Genomic DNA, 26033 nt, shown 5'->3' with positions numbered 1-26033 from the left:
TAACCCCGATCAGTAACAATATTTCAAATACTCATGAGTAAACACAAACCTTCGGGGTCTTATAACATCTAGATGTTGCCTTATAATTCATCACAATAGGACTTCGAGGCTTCCCAAACAAATCTTGACAAAAAATTTCCTCAATTATTCAGCTTCATTTCCTACTTCACATACAGCGACCAAATCTTGCTTTCCTTCTTTCAGCAGCACCTCAATATCCATTTCCAATTTTCTTCTTCAACATATCCATCATGACTATAATATGCCCTCCCTCTCAACTCGGGAGATATACTCTTTTCATTATCCAGACTCCCTCTTAACTTAGGGAGATCAACTTCTTTTTTATGACATCGAAGAATATTTCATGGCTTCCATCCTTCTTAATCATCATCATTCATATAACTTCCTTCATCATGCTTATCAAATCAGATTTACTTACGAACATCTTCATCATCTTGAAGAGTATGTACCTGCACAACTTAGATAGCAAGTACATCCATATACATACATATAGAAGCATCAAGTTAACTATATCATAATCATATAATAATGGAAGCATTATAATTTATCAAATACCTAAACTTAGTTAGGTTCAAAAAAAACAGGAGACACATACTTTTATACTTCAACTTATTTTGCTTTGGTTAGGTTATAACCCCTAGATCGCATTAGTAACTCAATCAAGATATCAGTCCCATTATATCTAGGGCCTCAATATTTCTTCCAAAGATATGGCATACTCTACTATAATATATTGTAAACTCTAGAAGCAATTCAAACAAGTATAGTTCTACAGTGCATCCAACAACTTTAGAATTCATATGTTAGACTTCTACTAGGATTTAATGCAAACCCTAGATTCCATGCATGAGACATTAAGCCTTAGATATCAACAAATAAAACAATTATAACACAATCCAAGATTTCAACGATATGACCAACTTCTACTAGGGTTTTTTGTAATCCCTAAATTTTAACATCATAGTGGAAACAACATCATCACATCATATCCTAGAATATAAAACTTCTACTAGGGCTTAGCTAGAAACCCTAGAACTTATCAACAAATAGGTTAGCACAAATACATATCTAGGATATTCATGCACAAACATATCATAACATATATAGGACAAACTCAAGACACAAATATCAATATATTTAAAGTCAGACATATAACAATCTAGATCATACCAGGGTTTTGATTGTATAGACAAACATTTACCTAGGGATTCATTCCTAGGAGCTAACTCTCGATACATAAGGGTTTTACTTACAAACCCTAATTCTTCAAGGTCTAGGAACACGTTACCATCCAACCCTAAAGGACTATGGTTTCCATAACAATAAACATGACATTACCATCAAAACCCCAAACATCAAAAGAACAGTATTTTCTAGGTTTCATTAGTAACACTAAGTAGACTAGGATTGTTCACACTAGAATACCCTTAGGTTATGGTTTTACAGGGAACCTTTTAGGGATCCACAAACATAATGATTTTAATTAGGGTAGATTCAATCTAATGATTAACTCCCAAACAAGAATGTTTATGATTCAAAGGTCCTAGACATAACACTTGTTAGTAATGTAAAACAAATTCCTTAGTATGAATGAGTATGCCTTTATAACGAATAGAAACAAAATTGATAATTAATACATACCTTTGATTTAGACAAACCTTATAGGACGTCAATTCCAATGCTTTGTCTTTCATGGCCCTTGAGCATATCAGTGGGCTTTTCCTAAACAAGGAAAAATATGAAAAGAAGTGTTATTATCATCTATTATAAACACATCTAGATAAGAAAAGGAAAACCAAAGATGAAATATAATACAAGGAGTAAGATACTTATCTTTGGAAAATTGGTGAGGCCAATCCAATCTCGAGGGATACCTATAACTTTAACAAAACAATTCAAAAAAAAAATCCAAAGTATCTTAAACCTATAAGTACTAAAAATCAAAAATACAAAAAAATTCAAAAACTTAGAGTAGGACTTAGTAATATAATTCATTTATTTCTTATTATTCGGTCTTGTGCTTCTTTGGAGATCCTTCTTCGGCAACATTTGCATCATCTCTATTTCTCGGATTCTCAGGACAATTGTTTTTATAGTGACCCATCTTGTGACAATTGTAGCATTGAATTTCAGATATGTATATCTTCCTTCTAAGCCCTTTAGACTTCTTGAATAATCCTTTTTTTCTTTTGATGAGCGGAATAGGCATTTGAAACTTTCTCCTCTTCATTCTCTGTGTTGCTTAATAGAGAAATTATGACTTCTTCCTTACTGCATGCATTCCATAGTTGTTCGAATGTAGGAGTTTCTTTCCAACTGTTGAGACCTAATGACAAGGTGCTCCAAGATGTTGGTAATCCTAGAAGAGCAGTGATTACAAACTCCTTTTCCAGTACTATCTGATTAATTTCCTAGAGTTCATCTCTTAACCTAGTTATTCTTAGAAAGAAGGATGCCACGATGTCTTATTTTGTCATCTTTATAGATCTTAGTTCATTCTTAAGACTTCCTATTTGACCAAGATTCTTGATAGCATTTGGATAATGCCTCATACATTTATTGAGCAGAATCTATGTTGGATATATAGGGGATGAGGTTATCCTTTATTACATTCATTGTTAGTGTCATGGCCAATATTTATGTTTCCCTGAATTTTTTCCTTCTCAGCATCACTTAACTCATTAGTATGCTTCTTTACCTTTCCCTTGACTAGATCCAAAACTTTATTCTTCTCGAGGTTGAGGTCTATCCTCTTCTTCCATGCCTTTGTAGTTGGATGCTCCTTCTAATTTGTTTTCTCCCTTCATTGAGTTAGACATTGTCTTTGAAGATGATAGACTTGACTTCTTATATGATCCTTTTAATGACCCTTATTCAAAGCTTCTTAAAGCTCCTTATTATCCTTTCAATAGATCTTTAAGTGGCCTTTTTCCCTTCTTCGACTTAGCTCTGATCCCATGTTAGAAAATCAGAAAGGCCGAAAGATTTTCTTTATATAGATAATTACTTGTGATATTCTTATGTTTTTCTTATGTTCGAGTCTTTTATCTTTTAGTTCATCAAGTTATTATCAAAACAAGAGCACAAAGATCACTGACACCAGATGTAGGCGGACATCCAGGGAAAAACCCATATCTAGGGGGAAACCCAATCAACAACTCTTCCTTAATAATTTCATGAGATGATCCAAGACTCCTGACCTAGACACTGACTTCCTCCACACCAAGTCATCATTTTATTCCTTCTATAGATGATAACCCTTTCAACAATAACTTCGACCTAGCAACAACTTCGACCCAGTGGTATCCTCATCCTTCCAGTGAATATCCCAGTAAATCCACACGAGTGAGAGAGAGACAAACCCAGAAACTTCGCTCTTCTTTCTTCCAACAACTTCGCACTTTTTATGATCTTCTTCTCTTAGATATCAAACTTATGAGTGTGAGTACTCCAAATGAATTTAAATTGCTTGTATATATAGGCTTCTCGTGAGGTCGAATTACCCTGTTTGAGGCTGACTTGATCTCTTTGAGGCTAATTTGGTGTGGAGATAACAAACACCTTATTTGACTCGATAATTAATCTTTTTACATGATCCAAAATCCCAAGAAGGGTCTCTTTAGATGGGCAATTACTCTAATTACTCAAAATAAATCCTAGAAGTCCTCAATGGGAATTTTGACCTAAAACATGATGACCCAAGCATGAAACCCATGCATTAATAAGTCATATTAAAATTTTATTTTTATTTCTTTTGATAAATACATTTCATTATGACTCAAATACAATTTATGAAAACCGAACCTAGTTACATTCTTCAACACTAAGGACAAAAAGGGTGTCAAGTGCTATATCTCTCTGATGTGTCAAGTTTTCTAACAATATTACTTGGGCAAATCTTTCATGGCACCAAGGAGGATACCCTTAGTTATACTATTTGATTCCCAAGCACGTGAAAGTGATCTCCTCGAGCACTACTCTTGGTGTATTATAGCAACAAGAAAATTAACATGATAATGTAATACTGGTTTCAAGTGCATCTAAGGAGCTTTCAATATACCCAAAAGCATGTGAAAGGAAAATATGTGTGATGATGTCTAATGTGGTACTTCTCAAAGGGGTACTAACAAAGGTCACAAATTGGGTGTCCAACAAGGTAATGCCTCTTATATTTCTACATGTATTCTTTCACAAATACAAGTTCACTCGTTGAACAAAAAATCCCTATGTTATTTAAAAACTTTGAAACACATCACTAGCCTTAAAAGTGTTGGGAACTAGACTAAACTGAGAGGGAGGGGTGAATCAGTTTAGTACATTCATGGACATAAATTCTAAAAAAAATCAATGGTTAACTGAATTGTGAAATGAGCAGCTTAACACATTATGAACAACGGATTTAATATGTGAACAGCAAGTAATATGTAAGCCAAAACATCACATCAACACATAACAGCAACACATATGGACACCAGATATAAATGGAAACTCATAAAGGGAGGACACCATGATTTTTTATTGTTTTGATGCAAAGGCAAGCTCCTACTCCCTTATTACATATGATTTTATGTAGGCTCTAACATCTAGGAAGCTACTGCCTCAATTTCTTCTACAAGATACAACATGCAAAGAAGCTCCAACTCCCATAAGTTTTATGTAGGCTACAATCCACAGGAGGCTCCTACCTCAACACGCTACAACATATTCTCTATCAAGCTATATAATAAAAAGAGATTACAATCCCTTGCTACATACAAGAAACAACATGTTGGTTTACCCAGTCTTCAATTTTGCATACCTCCATCTCTATCTCTCCCTCTCCTCCTCTTCAAATATGTTTCACATCAACTTCATATGTGCTAGGTAACGCACAAACAATAATTCAATCAGCTCTCACATACTTTCTAACTCTCTAGAATCTTTTACCTTCGAACCTCACACATTTTTATAAATGAACTTTGATGGTTGTTAGTATTCCACACATGAATCTGAAATGACAAGTCTTGTCTCTTTGCATTCCAAAGGTGTCTCTTCAGTGCCAAAAATGTTTCATCTCTTTGAATAATAAAAATACATGAAAATAATTTCAACTTATTCAAATAGGATTCATTAATATTCTTTTGCAACACATTAACTTGTATTCTCTTGCATTACAACTCCTTTGTTCTAATCATAACAAGTCAACAAAATCACCAAGCATCTTCAGGAGCATGCCTCTGTTGCTAAACTCACTGTCAATGAACATTTGAATAGGAACTGAACTAAGTGAATAGGAATTACATTGTGCAAACATGAAACCTTCAACTGTCACGAGAACACTGCAACCACTTCTTCAACTTGAACCTCTGCAACGTATAGCCGCAACCTTTGCAACATACCTCAGCAATACATCAACATCGATAACATCACAAGCCTAAGAATATTCTTCATGTCTTTGCCTTTGCCTTTACCTCTATGTTCCATCACAACAATCTCTGCACCATACTGCATCTCACAAAACCATAATGCATCAAGCCATAACAAGCATCAACATCATCATAACAGTGATCAACAATATAGTAACATCACAACATGGAAATATATGTATGCAGTTTAACAAGTATCACAACATCTCCATCCAAAAGGAATATTTGCAACTAACAACAATAATAAAACTGACATCACACGCACAACAAGCTCAAATCCTTCACTCCTTTTGCTCCTTTGTCATCAATGATAGCAATGCCAACAAAAAGAATATAAAATTGAAGCACATGTTAGCATAAAAAAGTCCTCTGATGCCACTTGTGGTGTTCCTTGTTAGTTGAAATACAATGTTCAGAGCCAAAGAAATTAAAATATAGCAACAAAATAAAACAATTATTGATATTCAACCCTGAATACAATGTTCACTTGTCTTTTCCTCCAACAAAAGAAGAGTTTCATATACAATAATATTCACTTGATTACTAATTACATAGCAACTACTCCTAAATATAATTTATAGTTGACATAAACTTTCATTAACGAGGCATCAACAATTAACTAGTGGACCTTCTTTAATAAAATCATTTACATTTATTGATTTCACATTCTACTACCTCGTGGAGCCTTATTTAATACATGTGGCCCACAATACATTAACCAATAACCTATCACACCAACTAAGAGAGTTAGGGCAAGACCCTAACATATATTGTGGTGAGAAGTGACCTAAGGAGCTATATTTGTATTGTATAACGCTATATATAAAATTATTTTTTAGAGTGTGGCAGGTAACCAAAAAACAAGAGAGCATAAATAAGCCATTTGGGCCACATCTTTAATATTCTAATGATATCAATTCTCTCATGTGGTTGTCTTTATGATTAGATATCCCTTCTCATCCAAAAAAAAAATGAGTGATTCCATAGTAGTGTTTCATTTGTTCTTATCTATATTTTTGTCGAACACTTATTTTAAATGGTTTAAATATTGTGCAACTATATTTAAATTTAATTGTTAAAGAATAGTGCTTTGGTTTTTGTTTAGTGCTTTGGTTTTTGTTGAGTTGCATGGTTGCCAATAACATTCTTTGACTCGTATGATACTAAGGAAATGAAGCTTGGGGAATGGGACAACTACTAGACAAAAAGGAATTGTTGGCAATTTTTTGCAATATTTCACAATAATATGTAGTGGGATTGATTTTTGCTCTTGATATAGCGATCAACATAGTTAAGGAGACGTCCTTGCAACCATTAAATTCATCGACATGTAACCTGGGATTCAATATTATCAACTAGGAAGATCGTGGATCATTCAAAAAAGAAAAGAGAATCAATTCATATGGACTAGGGAAATGAGAAAAAGCAAACAAGATCATCGAATAATCCAAGAGTTGTGAAAACCCAAGGATTAGGAGTCTCTTGATGAATGTTGCATTGAAATCTAAGAAAATAAGAAGGAAAAGAAGCACAATGCTTTGTTCTACATTACTCTTTTGTCACACAAAAAAGGGTATATATCTCTGAGAATTTAAAAGTGGTTAAACTCGCACCTAGCCCACACACAAATGTTGCATCATTTGCACCTTTCAGCTTGTATTTTAATAAACAAGTGATTCCCCTATTTCATAGGGATAAGAACTAGTAGTAAAGTTAGTCAGAGGATAATTTTCTTATTACCAAGCCCCATATCTCACAAAAGCAAGTGTGATTTGAACTCTAAAGGCACTATTTTGGAATGTTAACCTTACTATTTTGTCTTTAGTATTTTCAATAGTGTGACCAAATATTATATTTACCCCCAACTATATGTAAACCCATGAAAACTTTACAATACAAGGAAATTATTAACCATGTATATACGGGTATCAAAATTAATAAAAACATTTCTTTGTTCTTAAAGGTGGGGTAGGATTGTGGATTGTGGGAATGGAGGATGAATTTTGGATTATTTGAGCTTTGCAATATCATTACTAGTAAACACTAATTTGAGGCACTCATATGTCAATTGGGGTTATCTCCAATGGTTGGGAACACTGATTGTTATCTTCCCCACTCAGGTTTGAGTCTTTGCGAGTGACATGATGATGAGAAATATTGTTTTGATGGCTACGTGCCTATGAATATTGTTGTATTGACCATCACTCTCGCCCTAGGGCTGAGAGAGAGGATGATTTCCATTTAAACATTGAGGCACTCATCCACAGTTTTTACGAAGTAAAAAGAGTACCAAAAATTAAGTTTAATCAAACTTTAGAGTCAAAATAGATTTGATAACTTACGGAATTCCACAGTATTCCCCCTCAATATTATATGCACATTTCTTTGCTATGACATGGACTCCCATTTCCCTATGTTAGAAAAGAAAACAAACAAAAGTTACATTTATATCTTTACGGAAGATTCCACAAAATATCACATCATTAGTACCATGGCCCCAGAGCAAAAAACAATAACAAAAAAATGTTGATGCAGGTATTTTATGTATTGTAGCAATGCCAACATTAAAATGTTTTTAACTATAGAAGCCTAGCCTTCCAAACATAAAGGCTACACAACAAATGTATTGAGGCATATTTTGCAAGAATAACCAGTGGACATTATAGTATTGCTAATCAAATAATGCAATTTAATAGCTATTTCTATTTGACACAATAAGTTCGGTAGAATTAATTAAAAATCATGAATGGACTCTGTATAAAAATGATATTAAAGAGAATAATAAATTAATGTATATAACCTTACTGTTTTTTCTTTAAGACCATTGCTCTAAGAGATTCAAAATAATATAACACTCCTTTAATAACCTAATACTCCAAAAAGTTCAAAATAGGATAAAAGGTTGAGTTTTACTCCAATGCTCCATGAAGTTAAAAAGAGAATAATAAATTAATGTATAAAACAAGTAAAAAGATAATAATAAATTGATATATAAAACCTACTATTTTTCCTTTTGGACCCTTGCTCTAAGAGGTTCCAAATAGTATAACATATAACCTTACTCCTTTGAGAACCTACTACTCCAAGAGGTTCAAAATAGAATAGCACATGATGCAAATGACATTCAATACTTACTTTGTTGAATATTAAGGAAAAAAAATTGACAAATATCATTAAGCGTTGTCTACTGAGGCTACAATTTCACCTAAATGGAAAAATTCTTGCCAAAATCTGGCAAAGATAAATATTCAAGAAATTCAATTAGTGTTTGAATTATTTTTTTTGATGTTGGAAATAGATTCAGCACCATCAAGAACCCCTGAGCACCCAAAATCCTGAAGCTTAACAGCTGTAATCTAGATTATGCATTTTCTCAAAATCTTACCGAAATTTCTATTGTTTTCCGAGCAAAATTGTAGCTTCATTAGAATAAGGCATATCATTTCAAACAAATAGATTTAAAAATGCTTTACAAAACTCAATTAAAAATAAGTTTGATTAATTAAAAATGATTTTGATTATGTTATAAAATGATAAGCAAACAACATTAAAACCTAAAACATAATTATATATTTTAAATATATTTTTTTCATAAATTGGTACATGAATTTTCTATAAACATAAATTTTGAAATTTTTGAGTTTATAAATTTTTAAATTTTGAAAAATATGAATTTTTTTAGACTTAATAACTTGCGAATTTTACAATATCTTTCTCCATTACATGAATTTTCCAAAATTCTATTCGCCCAATTTGAACTAAACACTCTTAAAAAATCCAGAGATATTATGACAGCACCCAAAAAAACAAATTGATCAATCAAAATCAAATTTGATGTCTTAAAAACAAATAAACAACCATGGGCGGAAATTTTATTATAATTTTATCTGATGTTATACATTGCATTTTATATACAATTTTATTAATTTTATCTGAAGTTTATACATTGCATTTATTCATTACATTTTACACAAGTTTAAAATTCTCAAATTATACATTTCCCTAAAGATAATGGTGAATTTTATCTTCTTTCCCACTAACGTGGATTTTCCAAAATTCCATTATCACCGAAGTCAAAGATGAACACAAACCAAAACCTCTGTTATAACAGGTTATTCCAATATTTGATGACTCCATATATTCATCACCAGGTGGTTTGTTATTTTACTACTCTTTACAAGTTCAAAACCATGGCATGTCTCTTTCTTTAAATCGCCAGCAACAAAAAACATTATTACGTTATGACATGTATCTCTTCCTTCCACAAGGTAGGTCAAGTACTAAAATATTGAAGTTAATCTGCTGCATGTGGTATGCTGATGAGTCTGGGCGTCAAAGGGTGGCATTTGCTTCAGGGTGAAGAACCAAAATCTCTGAACCATTGAACAAACTTTACATATTGGGCAAGAAGGTGGATGACCGAATGGTCAAGCAACATAAACAATCAAGGAACAAGAAGAAAAAGTTGATATAAAAAACAGGCAACTGTGTACAGAATAAAAATAGTAAACCTTCAGCATATTTTCTCGAATGCAAGTTTAAAAGCACTGGCCAATCATTGCTGACTCGCGAGTGATCGAGAGAAAACGACACTACCATAAGGTGCATTACATAAGCAGAACATTGGAAACCTTAAACAGGAAAAATTCATAGCACTTGGATTAATATAAAATACTTGCAAGTGGAAAATACTCTCACTAACTAAAATTCCAGCTTGATCTCACCCAAAGCATCACAAAAGGTTGAAATTCAAGAGAAATGGAACGTTCACATTAAAAAAATTCCTTTAAACTACAAAATTGAAATTCCCCAACCAGCCCTTCGGATCAATTCTTCGGGCTTCCTGAACTAGCAGAATGCACACTGCTATGATCTAGGTTGGAATCATACAAAGTACTATCACCATGACATCCTCACACATTAACCTTAAAAAGTCTACTCTAATCAGTGTCTGCATTCACCTTTGTCTTCTTCTTTTTCTTCTTCTTTGTCTCACCTTCAACAGTACCTAGCCCATTTACAGCAGTTTCTTTTTCCAAGACACTGTCCGTATCATCTACAACTTTCTTTTTCTTTTTCTTCTTTTTCTCTGGAGAAGCTACCAGCTCTTCCTCAGTAACACCATTTTCTTCACTAGCATCAATGTCCTCTCTAAGACGTTTCTTTTCTTTCTTTCTTTTCTTCTCCGATCCGGCAAATTCCTCTGCTTCGGGTGCTTGCTTCAACAGATCAACTTCCATTTGGTCTGTTTTCTTCTTCTTCTTCTTCTTTTCACCTGCCAAAACACACAGTAAACCCATAGTAAATCAATAACTGCAAAAGTTGCATTGCTCTTACCTTGTTTATGATGAAGCAAGTTTCTTATTATTCTCTTTAAGATAATATTTATTTTCTTTCTTGTCATTCTCCATTTGGTCATCCTTTGTCTTCTTCCTTTTCTTCTTGGCTGCCACTATCCAAATCTCAGGGATATATGGAAAATTACTAAAGGTAGACATAACCAAAATATTCAATGCGTCAATATTATAAACAAATTGGCACATCGATGATTAAGGATTACTTTTGACCATATGTTTTACCATGTTTAGGCGTACTGCTAGAGTACCAGTAATAAAAACTTGTTTTGCACTATTCTTGGTAAAGCAACGAAGAGAGGTTTATCCATTTTGTGTAAAGTTAGTCCATGCATGCCATTACGAGGAGCAGTGGGATTCCTTAAATACACAACTACTTCACTCATATCTATGGTAAAGCAATGAAGAGAGGTTTGCAGAGCGCGAAACTTTTGAAAAAATAACTTACGGAACTCTGCTTGCAGACTGAAAACATAGGAAAAGTAGCTCAAGGTACTACACTGCACTAGGATATATTATTTTATGAAAGAAGACAAAACAATATATCCCCTATTTAAAAATACGAAACCATGCCTCTAAATCATGGATTTGTCCTGCTATGCATATTGCATATATGTCAAGTCTGTTATGGGCAAGATGTAACTCTTCCAATTTGAAATATTAATAATAGTTTTGTTCCTCAAGATCTGGATTTTGATCTTTCAGTCTATTCTATTGTTTACATAATATTTACATATCTACCAAAATAAACATTATTTAAGAGCTACCCTGCAGTTTTTAAATGGCTAACCAATCAAAAAAATTCATTCAGAAAGATTAGAAGTTGGTCCATACAGCCTCCAGGTTTATTTTCAATTTTTATTGTACGTCTTGCATTTACTTTTTGGCCCTATTTGCTTATACATTTGACTTTAGCTCGAGTTTTACCATTAGCTGCATTTTGACAAAAAAGGGTGTTTCACCACCTGCATTTTCACAACAAAGGAAGGTGTTATCACTTGCTATCTAGTCTTTTTTTTTGTTTTGCATGCTTGTACTTTCACTTACCTTCTACTACAATTAAAATTAAAATTTCGTTAAATAAGTATATTTCTCATTAGAACATTCTTACCATAGCTTACCATCCTCTTGCATTATTTTTTCATACGATTGTTTAGGCACAATGACTTCTTGTTTTATCATTAAGACATTACCCTTGGATTGGGACTGTTACTCACCCAAGTGGGTAACCCCTAGGAGAAATTTGTTCTCCTATATGACCACCCTGCCAGCCAACAACACTATCAATAATCCACAGATCGCTATGTCACTGAGATCTCCACATATGTCCAGTTGGTGCTTTCTTCCTTACCTAGTCATCTATACAAGGCACACTAACCATTTATGTTATCATGTGCTTTCATTTAATGTTAAGGGCATTCTAATATGAATCATGGGTTTCCCTGAATAATTGACTGCTCTCGATTGTATCCTTGTTCCCGTCCTTCACCTGAGAGGTTGTTGCCCCTAGTCCAGTGTGACCTTCCATGAGGCCTTTTCGTTCCCCATTGTTCATGAGGGGCACAAATAGAGAGCATTGATTGATATAGCATACACAAGGTAATCCATACTAATCACTTTCCATCAGAAACTGTTGATTTTTATAGGGTCTTTTATTCTGATAAATGCCTCTAATGAATTTAATTCTTTTACACCTTTTTATCCATGATTCCATTATTAAGCAATTACACAGAAGACATCAACAGTAAAACAAAATGCTAAAGGATCATAAAGATACAGCCACACAAGAACACGAGTTTACCCAGGGAAAACCCACCTGGGGAAAAACAGAACAGCCTTTTCAATAAAGATTATTTAATTCAACAGAGATACATCTTAGTCAACAACTAGGTCAAACCTTGTCCATCCTCCTAGTTAAGTCATCTGCCCATAGAATAGATTAGGCCTTCTGCCATCCTCAGAATTCAGTCCTCTGCTGCTCTTCTTCACCACAGAAATTTTGGCCTTCCATAAATTTGGTTCTGCAATCAAATGTCCTGCCTTCATTGTCACACATTCGAGAGCCAAGAACAAGATAAAAACCATAAGAGCGAGGGCTAATCAAGAGAGAGGCTTCTCCTCATCTTTGTCCTTTAGTTTTGTCCTTCCTTCGCATGATCAACAGAAAACATACTTCTTGACTGAAATTTGTAGTTGTTGAAATATGTAACTAGATTCAGTCTTCATAATGACATACGTAATCATGATTTTATGTATTTAATGAAAAAAGAGAAATAAAATTATTATTCTTGAGGCATGGGTATCATGCTCAAGGAGATTTATTTTTAGGTCAAGCACCCACTGAGTGCTTCTAGGGCTTGTCATTGAGTCTACAAGTCAATTGACTCATTGTCATGTATGAAAGACCATTTTGGGTATGTTACATATTGTAAAGAAAAATTATTCGAGTCGAAAGACCCTCCAAGACCTCATCATGGTGCAAAAATCAAGTCGGCCAACATGAAGGGACAAGTCGGCTTAAAGATAGCAATTCATAATTTCATACCCCTCAAAAGCCTATAAATAAGAAGGAACTCGACCTCATTTGAACACTCTGTTGAAAAATGTAACTAGGTCCGGTCTTCATAATTGTATGAGTCATAATAAAATGTACTTATGAAAATAAATGAAAATAAAAATTATTATTATTATTACGACTTATTAAAGCATGGGTTTCATGCTTGGGTCATCATGTTTTAGGTCAAAGTCCCCATTGAGGACTTCTAGGATTTATTCTAAGTCAATAGAGTCATTGTACATTTAAAGAGGCCCTTCTTGGGCTTTTGAATCATGTAAAAAAAAAAAAAAAACGAGTCAAAAATGAATTATGTCACCTCCACACCAACTCGGCCTCAAGAAAGGTAATTTGACCTCACTAGAAGCCTATTTATTGAAGTAGTTCTATTAATTTGGAGAACAATCACACACACAAGTTCGATCTCCTAGAAGAAGCCATGAAAAAGTGCAAAGTTGCAGTGGAAGAAGGAGAATTGAAGGATCAAAGGTTTTGGGTTATCTCTCTCTCTCAAACGTGTGATTTTCTGGGTTACAGCATCAAGGTCAAAGTTCTGTTACGGCATCAAGAAGTTTTGTTACGACATCAAGGTCGAAATACGGCATAAAGGTCAAAGTGTTGCTTCAAGGTCGAAGAACTAGGTGCTTCAAGGTTGAAGATGTTGCATTAAGATCGAAGTTGTTGGGTCGAAGATACCACTGCATTGAAGTACTGTTGTTCCTACTGTTGCATCTAGGTTGCAGACAGTACTGGAAAGTGATCATCTGCTAAAAAAGGAAAGGGTTGACTTGGTGTGGAGGAAGTATGTGTCTATGTCTAGAGTCTTGGATTATCTCAAGAAAACTATTGAAAGAAGAGTTGTTGACTGGGTTTTCCCCAAGATTGGGGTTTTTCCCTGGCTATCTGCCTACATCTGGTGTCCTTGATCTTCATGTTATTGTTTTGGTAATTGCTTGATGAATTAAGATAAAAGAAGAACCAAAGAAAGTTAATAAGAACACAAGAATCTCACAAGTAATTATCAAGTATAAGAAAATCTTTCTGCCTTTGCGATTTTCTAACACTCTCAAGCAAGTTCGATCTCCACAAGATAGAAGCTGGAAAAGGTCGAAAAAGGAGAAGAAGATCAAGATCAAAGTTTTGAGCCTTTCTCTCCCTCTCTCGTGTTAGGGTTTTTATAGTTACTGGGCAAGATGAAAATTTGATTGAACTACATAGAAGCTGTAAAGTTGCATAGAAGTTGTGAAGCTGCATCGAAGCTGTAAAGTTGCATAGAAGCTGTGAAGTTGCATCAAAGTTGTGAAGCTGCATCAAAGTTGTGAAGCTGCAGCGAGGTCAAAGTTGTGAAAGGCCGAAGCACTGAAGCTGCTGGGTCGAAGTTGTAGAAGAATTTGTTGGTCGAAGTTGCAGAACAATTCGTTGGGGATCGAAATTGCAGAAGTTGCTGGAAAGCATGAAAGATTTGACTTGGTCTTGGAGGGCCTTGGTCAAGGGTCAAAGATCTAGGAATTCGTTAATTGAAGATCTATAAGAAGAGAAGAATTCTTGCAGGTTTTCCTCTCAATTGGAGATGTTTTGGCCTTGGCTGATTGCCTATATTTTGTGTCCTCTTGTCTCATTTTTCTTCATTGTTTGGTATTTGTTTGATGATAAGAACACTAAATACAAGCAAGTGAAAGAAGCAGCTAATCAAGTTAAGTAAAAATACATCAAAAACAGTTATCAAAGTAAGAAAAACCACCTAATCTAGCTGCCCTATATTTCTCAACATGGAATTAGAGCTAAGGTGACTACTTCAAGGAAAGGTAGCTTAAAGAAGGATACTCAAGGACCGAAACACAAGAATATCATTCAAGAAACATCAAGAACATTGAATCATCAAGAAGGGATTCATAAGGACTGAACAAATTAAGAAGCATTGAGAAGGACTACTCAAGGACCACACCATCAAGAAGCAACAATAAGGAGAAGACCTCAAAACCCTAGCTCATCCAAAGAAAGGTTCTACACTTGAAGCATTCTTGGGAAGCTTATAATCTTCAAAAGAAAGAAGACCTCAAGGACCCTTAATCCACTCAATCAAAGAAAGACCCTACATTTGAAGTATCTTGGGAAGGCCACCACACTCTATATCCAAGGAAACAAGAAGAAGCATTGTCATCATCAAGGAATCTAGGGGATCTCCCTCTATTTGAGCCAAGGATCACTTTTGCAAGAAGACATCTTCTATTACTAACATCATCATCAAAAATCAAGAAGGCATCAAGTTGAAGATAGTGTCATCAAGGAATATCTTCACAAGTATCTTTATATATATGTCTGTTAAAAATGACTTCATTTTGCCAGGAAAGCAATAAGTTGGTTGGGTCATCAAACTTTCGTGCATGGATGAAGAGGACAAATTTGATCCTTATAGAAAATGAAGTCGTTGAACATGTTAAGGGATCAATCACTAAGCCGCCAAAGGAAGAAGCTCAATCTCTAGCAAAGTATATGAAAGGGGGAGTAAGGGCTCAAAGGATTCTCATAGAATCCATCAAGGATCCCCTCATACTATATGTATCAAAGTTGGAGACATCAAAAGAAATATATCACAAGTTAATATAATTGTTCTCTATAAGTACTGCAGGAGAAGTAATATCTTTGAGGAACGAGCCATACAAAATGAAGACCTCAAAGAAAGATGGAATAGCCCAATATTTTATGAAGGTATCAAAAATAAGAGACCAGCTACAAGAGTTCGGAGAAATATTCGATAAAGAAATGACCACCATAGTGCTCAATGCACTTCCAAAGGAATGGGGCAACTTCACATCTAGCATCTTTGGAAAGAAGGAAGCCACCCCATTCAATGAACTTTGGTCATTATGTAAAATTAAAGAAACCAAGTTGAAGGAAAAAAGTGACGTGCGATCAAATGAACAAATTCAAGCATTTGCTGCCATGGCTATGAAAAAAGGAAAATTTGGGAAGTTTGGTCCTCAAAGAAAAGAAGAATATGTCAAAGATCCAATGCTATGGTTGTCAAAAATATGAGCACTACAAGAGAGATTGTCCAAAATTCATGAAGGACAACAAAAGGAAAGAAAGAAATGAAGCTCGTATCACTAAAGAAGTAGAATCTGATGAGAAGAAATCCAAAGGGACAGATCTCCACTATTAGGGTTTCTCCAATTCATAGCAAGAAGAAGTGGGAGGTGAAAAGACATCCACCATGGCAGTCAAGATGAGAAACATTATGACGACATACATCTTAGTAGAAGATGGCATCATACTAGAAGCATATCGTTGAAGCAAGAGCTCATGATATCATTTAAAAAGCTTGAAAGAATAGATAAAGTAGAATTCTACATGGATGTAACAAAGATCATATAACAAAAGTAGCTCTTTGTAACCTCATTGAAAGCATGTGTAGCGCATATGGTTGAAAGAAAGTCATCTAGCATGATAGAAGGAGTTCAGCATACATCATCGTCATGAGAAAGGAGCTTTTTCTGGATGAGGATAATCTAGACCCTCTGTTGTAATATTCACTAGAAGGTTCACCTCTCTTGGAGGAAGCAAGCGTCTTGTTGAGAATTCCACCTTGTATGGGATTCATTGTTTAGAAGGATGATGGTATGGTGATAAAGGAATGTAGCATGTCAAGATGGTTGAAGTACTCTCGAGCAAGAAAGTGAAGTTGTTGAAGGAAGCCTAGATGACCAGAATAAAGAAAGAGGTATGTATGCATGTATTTAATTGAGTCATTGTCGGCATATGGTTGCATGGGTAAATGCTCTATCTCATGAGCATGATGAAAGAAAAGGGATCTCCTCCGGCATGGTTCACACATTGACTAGATGAAATCAACATAATATGTCCTCATATGGAATATGGGGTGGTTGACAAAGATGAAGGAACTATGGATGGAAGTTCCTAGGGAGCAATATGTGAAGAAAGAAAGAAGAGATCGTGAAAGATGCAACTGTGGAAATCAACATCCGATGACTAGAAGAATTGGCCATGACATCTTCTTAGAAAATGCATGAAGACCCTGATAAGGTCCGTAAAGAAAGGAGACCCTTGACATTGAAAGTCTTGCAGATGTGCTTAAGAATGTGCAGGATGTTGATATTGCAAGCAAGATGTCATGGTGAAAGGCAATCACAAGAGGTAATTTTGATTTGATGTTCATTTTTGGTTTTTGAACAACATCTGAATGGGTTAATGCACGACTACCGAAAAAAGAGTTGTAGATGTCACCTACAACTAGCACTCATGTGGTGGGATAGAAGATCCTAAAATAAACATGATATGGAAAAGGTAGTTGTATGAAGGAAATTCATATATGGACTAGAAGATCACTTTCTATTGAAGAAAAGGATGACATGACTGAAGGGAAGTGATGGATGGTCGATGCCCTACAAAAAAAGGATGAAGTCTCCATAATAATGAAGAAGAAATTCATGGCATCGAAAGGAGCCATACAAGCAGGTATCAGTCCCATGATCTCCACCAAAGAATAGATAGTTGTAGTTGGAAACAAGTCCATGGTTAAGAGGGAGCTTGGAAGCAAGTCCCTAGTTAAGAGGGAGCTTGTACAAGTCCCAGGATGAGAGGGAACTTGGGCACATTCTTTTTGTAGGAATGGGTACATTCCTTTATAGGAACCTCCCTAGTTGAGAGGGAGAGATAGACACATCATTCTTGTCTTCAAGTTGGGAAGAAAGAATGGAGGATTGGGTAAGCATCTAGCATCCAATACTCTTTGAGGATGTGGTAAGTCATCCAAGATAAGAGTAGTTGTAACTGCGAATCTAAGATAAGAATAGTCCTAGAAGGACATACCCTGTGAACACCTAGGTGGGGTATGTTCCTTAAGAGACAATGATGATGGTGTCTATAAATCATTGGTCTGGTCAGCATTATGCTCTGATCTTGTGGAGAGATAGCGTTGTTAGTCAAGGCTTTGCTATGTGACAATGTTGGATGATATGATGCTAAACAGATAGGTCACCAATCCAACTCTGCGTATGAGAATTCTTCAAATTGAGAATGTCCAAGTACCTTGTGTGGATTATGAATACCTCCCTAGTTAAGAGGGAGTGCTGAAATATGTAACTAGGTTCGGTCTTCATAATGACATATGTAATCATGATTTTATGTATTTAATGGAAAAAGATAAACAGAAAATTATTATTCTTGAGGCATGGGTTTCATGCTCAAGGGAGATTTATTTTTAGGTCAAGCACCCATTGAGTGCTTCTAGGGCTTGTCATTGAGTCTAAAAGTAAATTGAGTCATTGTCATGTATGAAAGACCCTTTTGAGCATGTTACATATTGTAAAGAAAATATACTTGAGTCAAAATAAAGTCAAAAGACCCTCCAAGACATCGTCATGGTGCAAAGATCACGTTGGCCAAAAGATAGCAACTTGAACCCCTCAAAAGCCTATAAATAAGAAGGAACTCGACCTCATTTGAACACACTCTCAAGCAAGTTCGATCTCCACAAGATAGAAGCTGGAAAAGGACGAAAAAGGAGAAGAAGAGCGAGATCGAAGTTTTGGGCCTCTCTCTCTCTCTTGTGTTAGAGTTTTTACAGTTACTGGTCAAGACGAAATTTTGAAGCTGCATTGAAACTGTGAAGTTGCATTGAAGCTGTCAAGTTGCACCAAAGTTGTGAAGCTGCATCGAAGTTGTGAAGCTGCAGTTAGGTTGAAGTAGTGAAAGGTCGGAGCACTGAAGCTGCTGGGTCGAAGTTGCAAAAGAATCTGTTGGTTGAAGTTGCACAAGAATTTGTCGGGGATCAAAATTGCAAAAGTTGCTAGAAAGCACGAAAGATTTGACTGGAGGGTCTTGGTCAAGGGTCAAAGGTCTTGGAATTCATCAATTGAAGATCTATAAGAAGAGAAGAATTCTTGCAGGTTTTCCTCTCAATTGGAGAGGTTTTGACCCTAGTTTATCGCTTATATCTCGTGTCCTCTTGTCTCATTGTTCTTCATTGTTTGGTAGTTGTTTGATGATAAGAACACTAAATATAATAAAGTGAAAGAAGAAGCTAATCAACTTAAGTAAAAATACATCACAAGCAGTTATCATAGTAAGAGAAATCGCCTAATCTAGTTGTCGTAGATTTCTCAACAGTATTGCCATTAGAGGAGGTCGAATAGTTGTTATTTATATCTTTCTTGCTGGCCGAAAGGGTGCCTCTTAAAGGTTGAGCCAACTTGACTAGGAGGAGGCTGATTTCATCTTTGGGAGATAAAATTTATCTTTTATAAATTCATTTTTTTCTCTTTTTCAACCGACATGAAGAACATGTCTACTAATATTTTCTTTTCGACTCTAGCATGAAGAACATGCTTACAGAATTCATTAAAGGCTAAAATATACATTATGGAGACTAACCATGGTTACAAAAATTCAACACTCCCTCTTAACTAGGGAGGTATTGAGAATGACTATCTAGATGTTCTCATGTTGATAGAATTTCTCTATGAAAAGGTTATAACAAAATCATCAACCTTGTCAAACACTTTTGACATAAGGTAAAGCATCGGTATCATCTAGTCAACGTCTCTGACATCTATAGCATCATATGTTATCATCTATGACATCATCAGCATCATCTAGTTAGCATTTTTGACATCTACAACATCATATAATCAACATCTCTAACATCATCAGCATCATCTAGTCAGTGTCTCTGACATCTACAACATCATATACTCAGCATCTCTGACATCATCAACATCATCTAGTCAGCATCTTTGACATATAGCATCATCATCCAATTACCATAATCTAGTCAGCAACTCTGACATATGGTAAATCATCAACATCAACTAGTTACGACAACTGGTTGTTACCACTAACCCATAATCCTGGTCGGTACTCCTGACACATGGCATAACATTTATAGCATCAACTGTTCATCATAACTCTGGCCGGTACCACTGACCCAACTAGTCAGAACTCATGACCTTGACTAGCCTTGGTTCACCCTCATGGTCAACCCCTTTGACTCGTGGTAAAAACTCCAAAGGCCACACTCTACATGAGTAACTGGGCCTAATGCTAAATGAGCTCCTCATCCAATCTTGAGAGACTAAGTGTGATGTTGAAAGCCATGCACTCAACTAAGTGATCCGGGCTTCTAGGGCTACTCTCCCCAACTAGTCAACATCTTTAACACAAGGAGAACAATTGTCCTTTGTTGGACCATTCTCCCCAACTAGTCAACATCTTTGACACAGGGAGAACGATTGTCCTCAATTGGACCATTCTCCCCAACTGGTCAACATCTTTGACACAGAGATAATGATTGTCTATGACGTTATCATATCAATACTCTCTATCACTGAGAATCATAGGACCACTCTTCATAAGAATGATTGTCCTCTGATGTTACTGTCTCATCACTCCCTCTCGCTGAGAGAGATCACTCCAAGCTTGTCCTAGGACAATCTGCTTGGTGATACTGGAGCCGTATTGCTCTCTTCTTGTATCGTGTCTTGGTACTAGATCTCAAGGTGCCTCAACCTGTCATCATGTTGTCATCTGCACCTGATCAAACTATCCTATGAGTTGGAGCCATACTGCTTCATAATTCGCTATTAAAGTTGCAACATACTCAGCCTCTGAGTGTAACAGATGTCTGCTTCCTACTCATCCACAAGATTGAAGCCCAAATTGAAGCGATATGCAAACTCATTATGTCTTCAGTATTCCTTGCCCAATGTGAATCCTTGCAATTATACTTCTTGGTTTGAGTCATCTCTCAAATCATAATTGATTGTGCCATGACCAATTGTACCATGTTGGTACTCTAACATATGTTGAGCCACAGGTCTTGGCTCGATCATAAACTGATTTGCTTCCTTCACTTGATCCATCATCTTGGCTATTTTCAGGTTATCCTAATTGGGTGTTCTTTCTGAAGTAGACCCTGTCTTGGCAAACCTGGTAGCTCCCTCTACCACTAATGTTATTATAATGTATCAACTCTCTGGTCAATTTTATTTACTTTGAATCTAGAGATCAACTCCCTTTGAAGCTAAGGGTTCTGAGGAAGCCTTAACTACTCCCTCTAAAAGAGATCCTTTCGGTCAATGTTGCTTCCTCTAAATCATGGTTTCTTCTGCTATCGTCAAAAAACAAATCATATATAGGATCAACCTTGATCCAAGTGTATCAAATCTAAGGAGTCGGTACAAAGTCTTTTTTTGCTTACAACTATAAGACTTATACATGTACCTCACCAGCTTTAGGTAGCTCTTATGTACACTTCTTTCATCGAGGAAGACAGTCTCTACATCCATATAATGTAGTTTTCAACAGAAATCATAATAATAATAAATTTTAATAGAAGTATACCTGACAATATGTCCCTTCATAGTCTTCCTCCATCTTACTGAGGTAATACTTCGCTTTGTACTTCTTGCCATCCAATCATACTGTCTTTGAAGTCACCACTGACTTCTCTCTGGCATAAATCAAGGCATACTTCAATCTTGTTGATCTGTTTGCTCCCTCGAATTCTAGATCTCATCTAGTACAATATCCCTCATCACAAATCCCTATTTCTAAGAGAATCCTCTTGTCACAACTTTTCTTTGTTCTTCCATCTGCTACCAAAGTCTAGGTAACCTTTAATATGTACCTGCAATCCTCACTAGGAGGCAATGGAATAATAATTACAACAAGGCAAAGGATTCAAAGACAAGAGTAAACTTAAAGAGGAGCTTAACCTCTTCTTCACTGTTACATATTAGTAACAAGTGTACCCCTTTTATCATGTCTTTTCAGAGCAAGTATCTCGACATAATTCAAATCATTTTTAAGGATTTTTCTTCAAATTTGTCAGCAAAACAATTTCCTTAATTTCCTTTGGCTTAGAAAGGAACTTTTAGAACTGCATACTTGAAATGATATGGTGACATATACCTATGCCAAGGAGACATCTTGTACAAAGGTCCATACAAGACTTTACTTCAACTCATCTTTAGGATGTCAAGCATTCCTAGCACAAATGCAATTAGTTCATTCTTCTTTTTCTTCCTTTTAGGTTGATCAATCTTGAAACATAATGAGAAAGTCAATCTTTCGTTCACACAAAGTCTTCAATGAATATAGTTAGAAATCTTCACAAAGACCTAAGATTTATATTGTTTTCTCTTGAGATGCATTCCCAAACTATAGCACAGTCTTATCCCAAATTTGCTTATACTTGAGATTCAAGGAAATACAGTGTCAATCCTCAAAAGAACAAAATTTCTGAGATAATGCATACCTTGCAATGTAATCAAACATTGTTGGCTTTGACTTTGCCAGAACCAATTACCTTCTGATATTCCATGGTCTTGGTACCTTTCTTCTGAAAACTTTTTCCGGCGTTGTAAATAAATTTGGGTTCTAAAAAGTAATCTTTCTTGGCAAATGAACATTAGCAACTTCAATTTATACTTGATTGAATACAATAGATTGGTCTCATTGGTTTTGAGATCTTCAAAATTTAGATTTTGATCTTTGATCTCAAGACATGACAAGCTGGAGACTTCATATCAACAACAAGAATGATATCAAAATAAGAATGTTTCTAGGTTACTTTAGTTAAGATTTCCTTCTACAAAGGCTTAATCACCTTCTTGACATAGTGAAGATCCTTTGGCCTTAGACAAAACACCTTTTATGCTCAGGACTTCTTCTTGAGAACAATATATGTTCTAATGATTCTGTCTTTTGAAACGTTAATCAAATCACAACAATAATATATATCAAACAAATTGTATTGTTTGTGGATTTTCTAAGAGGTCACTCGGCGTTCTTTTATAAGTTACTGAGGTAATCTCGGTCCCTTAAGCAGAGGTTGATCTGAGGTATTTTGACCTTTGTAACATTTATGAGATTTTTGGTCCTAGTCATAAAGGCTTGGACTCCTAGTACAGCGCATCTTTCATCGCAACTTTATGTCCTTAAAATAAGCTTCAATGATTAAAATAGTGACCAAACAAAGAATTGTAAGCAGACTCTTCCATAACTTTTAGATGCAGTTTGAAGTTCATCGGACATCTTGAGGCTTCTCGATCATTGAAGAAGCCCTGAGGCTCGATGTTGAGGGTATCTCTTTAAGATATGAGTCTTTGGATCATTAAGATAGATAAACGTTGTTTTATTTCTTGCCAATAAGGACTCCTTCCATAACAAACCCCCCGAGGAAATATTTGGCCCTACAAAGATAAGATCAGGACTTCGGCCTTTTGCAACCTCGTTATTTTTGGAGATAATTATGAAGCTATGAGATTTTAGGGCTTCCGAATTTACACCAGACTTTCGTCACTGTATTGAATTAGCAGAGTGTATCTCTTCTTCAAGGAGGAGGACAAATCTTGTCCTTTGATGATGACTTAGATGACTTCCTTTTGAGGTTGCTCTTTCACCCTTCAGCTGTGATCCCATGTTGATTTCTATAGTCTTTTATTTTGATAATTGCTTCTAATGAATTTATTTATTTTACACAATTTTATCCATCATTCCATCATTAAGCAATTACACAAAAGGCATCAACAGTAAAACACAATGCTAGAGAATCATAAAGAGACAGCCACACAAGAACACAAGAGTTTACCTTGGGAAAACCCACACATGGGGAAAACCTAGCAGCCTTTTCAATATAAAAATTCTTTAATTCAATAGAGATACATCTTAGTCAACAACTGGGTCAAACCTAGTCCATCCCTCCTAGTTGAGTCATCAACCCATATAATAGATTAGACCTTCTGCCTTCCTCAAAATTCAGTCCTCTGCTGCTCTTCTTCACCACAGAAATTTTGGCCTTCCATAAATTCAGTTTTGCAATCAAATGTCTTTCCTACCTTGTCATGTGTATGAGAGCCAATAACAATATAAAAACAATAAGAGTGAGGGCTAATCATGAGAGAGGCTTCTCCTCATCTTCGTCCTTTAGTTTTGTCCTTTCTTCGCATGATCAACAGAGAGCATACTTCTTGAATGAGTGACAAGGATTGCCATTGTATCTTTCTTGTTCGCTGAAAGGGTACCTCTTAGGAGCTGAGCAACTTGACTAGGAGGAGGTCGACTTCATCCTTTGGAGCTTAAATTTATCTTTTATAAATTCAAATTTTTCTCTTTTTCGACCGACATGAAGAACATGTCTACTAATATTTTCTTTTTGACCATAGCATGAAGAACATGCTTACAGAATTCATTAAAGGCTAGAATATACATTATGAAGACCAACCATAGTTACAAACATTCAACAGTCCCTTGTTTCCACCTCCATTCTTTGGGTTGATTGTCATTTGTCACCAATACAAGCACCTTTTATCCTCATCTTTGAGTAAGGACCCAAAAACTTTTCCCTTAGAGGTTGACGCAATTGAAAGAAAGATAAAAGCATGTATAGCCACAAATGAAAGAAAATGTAAAATGCAAAAGATGACTGGGACAATTAAAGTGCATGGACAAAAGCCTAGACTGAGCTCCACCCCACGTTAGCCATTAGCCAATTCCTAACATATTATGCTCTATCTAAATAAAATGTCCCAACCTTGATGAGTAATAAACTACAACATCTTTAAGGAGTATTGAGAAGCATCAAGCAAGTTGGATATCCAAGCTATGCAAGAAAGAAAAAGAAAAACATTAGAGTAAAAGGTGCACTAGAGGGGTGGTAAAAATAAGCCAAGAAAAGGGGTAACTTAGGTCCTCACGATTACTCTTGCTTCTCATCATTGCACTCGAGATGATGGACCTCATTGAGCTAGTACCAAGGCAATGGCATCTTCCTTGAAGTCTTTCTCATTCCATGTCTACCTTTGTCACATGCACCTATGGATTTGTGTGTCTTCCTATGAGTTGTCCTTTCCCCTTGGGGTTGAAACACCTAATAAGGCTATTGAATAAGGTGGTTTCTCCCAAATGCATTGGATATCCCTTGAGGGATGGCTTGACACTTTTACAAAACCTTGGAAAGGATGTCTAGCCTAGCATGAGAGCACTTATGACCTTGTAGCCACAATGTTGCCCCCACAGAGATGAGTGTTCGCCCTTAAGGAGACCTAACATGGATGCATGGCACCTTCTACACCTCCAGATACTAAAATGTTGATCAAAGAAGCCATGGCTTTGACAGAATTAATGATGTACCCTACAGGACCCAAGATGCCCCTCAGTTGACTTTGCACCTTCTTGATAGGCAATGCCTTGTTCCAAAGCCCAAATGATGATCAAGATGACTTAAGACACTTTGGCAAGGTTGGTATACACTTTGCTTGATGACAACATCATGCCCTAGGCTTGCCACATTAACCACGCGAACCCTAGAGTCATGGTGTATGGCCTTTTGATGATGACATACTGGTTGAGGAGTTGTGGCCCAGAGATGCACCCTTTCACATTGATGAGATGTCTTGGAGTGAGAAGCACTCTTGGACATTTCTTGGCACCATGCTGGATGGAGATACTCTCTTTAAGAGTATGACATCATGTTAGAAAACTACTTTTCCCATATGTGTGGAAGAAAGATCGTCATTTATTACATTTTATCATTATGAAAAGCTATCTCTAGGTCATCGTGTGACGAATTAGTACTTGAAGTCAAACTTTAGGGTTTTTACTTGTAAATTATGCCTAATTTGACTTGGTTGCACTCATACAAGTAGCTGGGAGTCGAATTACAAGATTCATTGTCAC

The 26033-nt window shown here is 35.7% G+C and overlaps 1 protein-coding gene across 1 annotated transcript in view; it reads right to left on the bottom strand.

The window, feature by feature from the left end:
- Nucleotides 1-10058: 10058 nt before the first annotated feature.
- The window catches only part of LOC149158833 (nucleolar protein 56-like), a 78670-nt gene continuing 62695 nt past the window's right edge, over nucleotides 10059-26033 (bottom strand). The window contains exon 9 of the mRNA XM_089436330.1: nucleotides 10059-10701. Within this exon, the coding sequence (XP_089292456.1) occupies nucleotides 10367-10701 (335 nt within the window). The 3' untranslated portion in view covers nucleotides 10059-10366. The remainder of the gene's footprint in view (nucleotides 10702-26033) is intronic.

The sequence above is a fragment of the Pinus tabuliformis genome, chromosome 5_2 (assembly GCF_031772625.1).
Source record: "Pinus tabuliformis cultivar Carrire ecotype Pingquan chromosome 5_2, CPIR1, whole genome shotgun sequence".
In the NCBI taxonomy this organism is placed as follows: Eukaryota; Viridiplantae; Streptophyta; class Pinopsida; order Pinales; family Pinaceae; genus Pinus; species Pinus tabuliformis.
This window is presented reverse-complemented; position numbering and strand designations above follow the sequence as displayed.